Raw genomic sequence first — 7,122 nt, 5'->3', positions numbered from 1 at the left:
AGCCCCCTATGTAATAGCCAATTTACATGACAGGTCCTCTTTATGGAGACATCAGGGATCTCCAAGACCCCTAATGTCACCTAGGGACCCCCAGAGAAGCTGATGAAGCGAAGATCGGCTTCACCAGCTTCTGTAGCTGGAGAGTGACACTGAATGCAGGAAGTGATGTAATATACATCACTTCCTGCATTCGGGGACTGAGAGGAGATCAAAGGGAAACCGTATACTGAACTCCCTTTGATCTCCTGTCACAGAGCCGTGCCGGTCCCGGCCGCATCGGGCACAGCGGATCTCGGGACCGGCAGTGACAGCTGCTAATCCAAGCGATCGAGCGTCTCTCGAGACGCCCGATCACTTGAATGTAAAGCTCCCGGCCGGCCGTATAATTACAACGGCCGGCCGGGAAGCTGCTCGTCGGGCTCCGCCGTCCTCTCGTTGCGGACGAGTGGATTTTCCAAGCCCTGATTATTATTATACAGGATTAATATAGCGCCAACAGTTTGCACAGCGCTTTACAATATGAGGAGGACATTTGTTACAATACAATTCAACACATTTTTTTTTATACTTGGGAAGGTTGGCTGCCAACAGCCACACACAACCAATATATCAGGTCTAGGTGTATTGACCCTTTAATTCTGTGCCTAAGGAGGCTCTGGTTTTCCCTTCTACAAAATCTAAGAATTTAGGAACAAGAACAATGTGACACACACACTGAAATAAACACTAAACACTAAAATACATTCAAGAACCTGAACTCTGAACAACAATGTATCTTATTTGTGTATCACTCGGCTGTAGATCCTCCAATCATCTCTGAATTGGTGCCGACACTGTCCTATCTTCTGGAGGGGGGCTACTTTTGTTCCCCATGGTCCCTGTGTGTGTTGTAAAGTAGTCACCGCTCCAAGCTCACTCCCGGGATGGACTACAATCTCAGTACAAATCAGTAAACTGAACATGAGATTGTAGTCCATCCCGGGAGTGAGCTTGGAGCGGTGACTACTTCACAAAAAAACATAACATTTTGTCTGTATATACACTGTAGGAGGTTGGTAACCTTAGCACTCCAGCTGTGGTAAGACTACAAATCCCGTCATGTTTCTGGGAGTCATGCCTGTGGGCGGTCGGGAAGCTTTCAGTGCCTCATTGGGCTTGTTTCACAGCAACTGGGGTACGGAGGTTGCCTCCCCCTGTTTTTAACTGATGTGGGGTGTGTATGCGACCATGTATCTGCAAAGGTCCCCTTTCCCCATCACAGCTGGCAATGGCACTGAAATCACTCCCTCGGTCATGTGACAGTAGTCAGGTCTTGTGGTTACCTGACAGGCCTGTCACTGCTCCACCCAGGTAATCGACATGCCTGAATTCAGTGGCGGCTGTGATGGAGGAAGGGGTGGTGAGTATAAGGGGGTTCGGGGGGAGCAGAGAAAATCTGGAGCAGCTGTGCACGGCAAACAATCAGCTTCTCTCTTTCATTTTCAAATTTTAACTTCACAAACTGAAGAGAGAAGCTGATTGGTTGCCATAGGCAACTGCTCCAGATTCTTCTGCTCCAGTATTGATAAATTCCCCTCAATGTGTCCATAGCTGCTTACCAGGTTCAGGTGTCATTTCTCTATAAAGCCACAAACGTGCTTCTTTTGGATTGTTGCATTGTTGTTCCTTTTGCATCTCTTTAATGGAGCACTTTTATATTGTTTTTTTTATTGTTAATGTTTCCCTTTTTTATTTTGCGTTGAACAGGTGAAGGGAGAAGAGGAGGAAGACGGTTACTTGGAAATACAGGAGCTAAAAGGCAAAAAGTAAGTTCTGAATGATTGAGCAAGGAATATGGATCCCGGGACTACAGGAAGCTGTTGGTTTTACTTGTCATTTCCCACCTGAAGTTTAAAAGTGATGCCAAGGGCTCAGATTGGCTGTTGTCAGAGAGCCCTATAGTCTCTATAGATTAGACCAGGGGTGGGCATCTGCGGCCCTCCAGTTGTTGTGGAACTAAAGGTGCCCATACACTGCTCGATTCTCGTACGAGAATTGCGGGAAATCCCGCAATCGTACGAGAATCGCACAGTGTGAACGGTCGCACGTCTTTTGTCTAAGGAGCACACTAGAAAACCAGCCGAAAATCGTACGATTTTCGGCTGGTTTTAACGGTGCTCGGGAGACAAATGCCGAACGGGGCGGTGTGCGCACGCGCACACTGCCCGTTCAGCATTGCGGTCATCGAAAGCCCGCCCCTCAGGGGGGCGGGCTTGCGATGGTCGAGAGTACAATCTGACTGTCCAAGATGGGCAGATCGTATGTTTTTTAAATTACTTTACAATCATCGCAAGACTAAGGTCTTGCGATGGTTGTAAAGTGTATGGCCACCTTAAGAGTCCCATGAGGCACTGCGAGACTGATGTTTACAGTCATGACTCCCAGAGGCAGAAGCATGTTGGGATTTGTAATCAAAGCTGGAGGACCGGAGTTGCCCACCTCTGGACGGCGTGAATAAACTTACCTTGGTGAACTTTTAGCATTCAAATGGATTCAAGTTTTCTCTCTCCTTCAGTTTTTATAGGAGGTGTCACTCTGGTTAGTGTGATCTGACAGTCTGCATGTTATTTCCACCTATAACTCTCTTATATGTATCTGATGTGAATATTGATTTTTTTACTCTACAACCATGAAGGTTTTTTATTATCCAAGCACAGCCTGAAATATCGCTTTCACTAATTAGTGTTAGCCATGAAATCTGTCTGATTTCCAGATTCCAGCGGCCGAACGTTCTGGAGCGCAGACTTTGTGGTGTGAACCGGCCCTTAGGGCTCATTCAGACGGTCTTGCACGTCCGTAAAGCATCCATAGCCATTAAAAAAAAAACCCCGATCCCAGTAGGGACAAGTAATTGTGCACAGCAGCCAGTTCTTCCCTATGGGAGGACGCGGCTGCATGCAATTACATGCACACCCAAACCTACACAGCTGTGCGGCTCTGGGTATCCGTACTTGGATGTAGAGTGTGTGCATCCAAATGCAGGCACCTGGACCCGCACAGATGATCGGGTGTGCGTGTAATTGCATGCAGCCACAATTACTCGCAGCACCTGTCCCTGCTGGGATGAGGTCTTTTTACTGAGGTGCACGCCCATCTAATGAGCCCTTAGTTTAAATGTGGGTGGAAATGCTCTAAATTAGTCTTAAGCTGGCCATACACTTTACAACCATCGCACGACTTTCATCGTGCAATGGTTGTAAAGTACTTTAAAAGCTTGTACGATCTGCCCATCTTGGACAGGCAGATCGTACTTGCGATCAACGCAAGCCCGCCCCACTTGCGCACAACGGCCCGTGCGGCATTTGTCTCCTGAGAACGCCACTAACCCGCTGAAAATCGTACGATTCTCGGCGGGTTTTCGAGCCTGCTCGGGAGACAAAAGATGTGCGACCGTACAGTAGAAACGGTCGCACGCCTTCCATACACCTGCCGATTATCGTACGATAATCGCAGGTGATCCCACGATTATCGTACGATAATTGGCAGGTGTATGGGCACCTTTTACTTTCCAATGTTAAAATGTAGCTGCACCATCCACTTCACTCAGGTGTTGTGTAAAAAGATTTCATTACATGTTAATGGAAATTAGGGGGGGGGAGCCTTCACCCTTCCTTATTCCGACTCCTTTTATCCCACTCAGTGGCTTGGTAGAGTATCACTGACTCCCCACGATGAAGTCCTTAGGCGGTGACATGTAAAAGAAGGTTTTTGGTTTTCCATCAACATGCAAATCGGTTTTAAAACCACAGCTGATTGAAGTGGATGTTGCAGCCATATTGTAACACTTGGGGGGATGCGATGGTTCATGGGTATCCAAGTAAGCTGGTCAGAGTTGCCCTTTCATGCACACGACTAGTGCGAGCAGCTGGTGTGTCGTAGCCTCGGTCAGTACTTCTAGGTCAAGGTGAATGTTCAATAGGGCTGCAACAACTAATCGACATAATCGATTATAATCGATTATTGAAAAAGTTGTCAACTTTTTCAATAATCGATTAATCGGCTTCCGATCAGTTGGCCCTGTTCACGGCTCCACACGCGCGCCGCACCTCCTCCTCACCTCATGCTCGCCGCTGCCAGACCCGCCCACCCGCATCCACGATCTTCACGCCGCACCTCCTCCCCGCCTCACTCTCACCGCCCGCCCACATGCACGATCGGCACAGGGACGCGGGGAGATGTAGTAAGGAGGAGCAGGTGTGGGGGGTAGTGCAATCTCAATACAAACTAGTAGTCCATCACTGGAGCCACTTAAAAAATTAATTTTATTGTTTATCCGATTAACCGATTAATCGAACTCAATCGGCTAACTAATCGATTTTGAAAATAATCGTTCGCTGCAGCTCTAATGTTCAAACATGCACTATGCTTGAGAGCGACCGGCAAATACATTTCTCCTTAGTGTGTTTAAGGCCTGGTTCACACCAAGCACGTTCCAGGAGCAGAACAGTTACAGAACGGATCAAAACTGCGTTCAATGTATTCCAATGGTATTTTGGGCTCTAGTTCACACCACTGCGTTCAGTTCCAGAGCATGTAAAAAAAACTGCAGCAAGCCCTATTTTACCTGCCCTGGAACGCACTGAAAGGCCATTTTAAACTTACTTTTTTTTACCAAAAACGGCCCAGAACGCAGCAAAAACGCGGCACAACCCACTGCACTGCGTGTACAGAAACTCATTGCAGATCTGGTCTGCATTTGGTGTGAACAAGGCGTAATTTGTGACCCGTTTATTTGTCTGATTTTATGATGTGCTTCCAATTATATAAGATTTTTTTTTTTTTCTTTCAATAGAGGAAAACAATATTCAGTCACCCTTCCGTCATCTTTGTCCCCCGGAGCCAAGACCAAGGTCATCATTGAGGTGGTTTATACCCATGTACTGCAGCCTTACCCCACCCAGATCACACAGGCTGAGAAGCAGTTTGTAACCTTTGAAGGAAACCATTACTTCTACTCCCCGTATGCCACCACATCCCAAACCACACGGGTTAAGCTGGCCTCGAGGAATGTCGAGAACTACACCAAGCTGGGAAATCCATCCCGATCTGATGACACCATCGAGTATGGTCCATTCAAGGACATCCCCGCCTGGAGCCAAGTAAGTCCCTTTCCAGCCTGTTATATTGCTCTCTTCAGCTTTGCTGTTCATTCATAATAAATAAAATACTGCTCTGATATACACTGAGTGGCCAGATTATTATGACCACCTGACGTTTGTAGGCTAATTAGCTATAATTTCACGCTGAAGTTTCTAGAGGGCCAGACCATTATAAATAGGGAAGCAGGTTGGTTACCACGACAGTAGAAGTGATTTCTGAAGATACGGGTAAACAACGCGATTTAACAGCCTTTGAACGCGGGATGGTTGTTGGCGCTCGGAGACATGGAGCGAGTATCAGCAAAACAGCAGAATTCGTTAAATGTTCAAGAGCAGCTGTTGTTAAAGTGTTTAAAGACCGGACTGTCAGCCGAAAATCTGGGTCTGAACGTGCGAATTGTGGCAGTCAGCGACTAGTCAATGTTAGGGCAGAACGGGGGAGGGGCAAGACTGGTACAAGACAACAGAAGGGCAACAGTGCCGTGTCAGATTCCTCGCATCACCTTTCATCATCTCGTGGAGTCACGAGGCGGCCCAACGAAGTACTGATGGGGTGGTCATAATAATCTGGCCACTCAGTGTATGCAACCCAGATACACCAATTGCAGTGGTCTTGTGTGGTTACCTAAAGAGTGTTTTGGGTAGAGTAAGGAAGGGGGTGGAACACCTGTTGGGTTCGTATTGCCCCTTGTGCCCCCATTCAGCAAAAATCACCGTCTATTTTTCCTAAGCGAGGGGAAAATCCAGTAATTATTCTGCTTTGGGATCTTTCCTATTTGACAACAGACTTCTCTGCTAATCTCATTCTCCCTCAGAACCCCTTGAAGATTCACTATGAGAACAACAGCCCCTTCCTGACCATTACCAGCATGACGCGGCTTATCGAAGTCTCTCACTGGGGTAACATTGCAGTTGAGGAGACCGTTGACTTGAAGCACACAGGAGCCGATTTGAAAGGTCCTTTCTCCAGATACGACTACCAGAGGCAGCCAGACAGCGGCATTTCATCTGTCAAATCCTTTAAGGTAAGAAATGGAGGACATCTGTTAATTTTATTCACCTCTTCACAAAAGCAATGGTCGCTTTCTGCTTGGGGACCCTTACTATTTCTTCTGCTGTCCCATTTAACATGTGCATTAAGGCTCCTGTAAGCTCTATATTGCTCCCTTATTTCACAGCTCTCTAGCAATCCCTAGAAGGCACCTGCAAAAACTTTTTTAAAAATTGCCTTTACATTTTAGAAGTTCGATATCCAGGGTTGCCTATGTTGTAAGTTTGTCCATATACAAATGGCCCATATTTGAGGCTTCAGACTGGGGTGGAGTTACAGCCAGCATTAACATACAGTAGGTGCTTTTATCCCACCATGGGGCCACCAATCTGAAAGGGACCAAGTGCTATATGCATTTGATTCCCCATGTGAATAAAATAAACATTTTTAGTGAGACTGTGTAAAATCTGAGGTCTCACATCTGCTGTATATATGTATGTGTGTATATGTATATATGTGTATATATATGTATATGTATATGTATGTGTTAATTTTTTTGCTCATGAGAAGGTTTTGCCCTTCAGACCATCCTTCCTGCTGCTGCCCAGGACGTATACTACAGGGATGAGATCGGAAACATCTCCACCAGCCACCTCTTGATCCTTGAGGACTCTGTGGAGATGGAGATTCGGCCCAGATTCCCACTATTCGGAGGCTGGAAAACACATTACATGATTGGCTACAACCTGCCAAGTTATGAATACCTCTACAATCTCGGTGAGTCGGATGAAAACCTTGTGTCGCTTCCTTAACTGTTTGTGCTGCTTTTATAGCACCTCCAGCTAACAAGGCCCAACATGATTAGTAGAATTTGAGACCTTACCTGTGTGGGGCTTTGTCTATAAGCCAAGTTTTGTGTTTTCTTTGTAATACGTTGTAAAAGGTGTTTGTTCAGGTGCCCAGACCGCATAGAATTATGTTGTCACCATCTGG

General features: G+C 46.5%; 1 protein-coding gene and 1 long non-coding RNA gene across 2 annotated transcripts in view; one reads left to right on the top strand and one right to left on the bottom strand.

The window, feature by feature from the left end:
- Positions 1–7,122, top strand: part of RPN1 (ribophorin I) — a 16,502-nt gene that overhangs the window by 4,208 nt on the left and 5,172 nt on the right. Inside the window, exons 2-7 of the mRNA XM_018553945.1 lie at positions 1,602–1,607; positions 1,747–1,805; positions 4,832–5,138; positions 5,954–6,163; positions 6,714–6,909; positions 7,117–7,122. The exon at positions 7,117–7,122 is cut by the window's right edge and continues 91 nt beyond it. Of these exons, the coding sequence (XP_018409447.1) occupies positions 1,602–1,607; positions 1,747–1,805; positions 4,832–5,138; positions 5,954–6,163; positions 6,714–6,909; positions 7,117–7,122 (784 nt within the window). The remainder of the gene's footprint in view (positions 1–1,601; positions 1,608–1,746; positions 1,806–4,831; positions 5,139–5,953; positions 6,164–6,713; positions 6,910–7,116) is intronic.
- The window catches only part of LOC108784982, a 16,749-nt gene that overhangs the window by 4,664 nt on the left and 4,963 nt on the right, over positions 1–7,122 (bottom strand). Inside the window, exon 2 of the long non-coding RNA XR_001941106.1 lies at positions 2,392–2,398. This is a non-coding gene — a long non-coding RNA (uncharacterized LOC108784982). The remainder of the gene's footprint in view (positions 1–2,391; positions 2,399–7,122) is intronic.

Source organism: Nanorana parkeri, unplaced genomic scaffold (assembly GCF_000935625.1).
Source record: "Nanorana parkeri isolate BGI_ZX_2015 unplaced genomic scaffold, ASM93562v1 scaffold135, whole genome shotgun sequence".
Taxonomy (NCBI): Eukaryota; Metazoa; Chordata; class Amphibia; order Anura; family Dicroglossidae; genus Nanorana; species Nanorana parkeri.
This window is presented reverse-complemented; position numbering and strand designations above follow the sequence as displayed.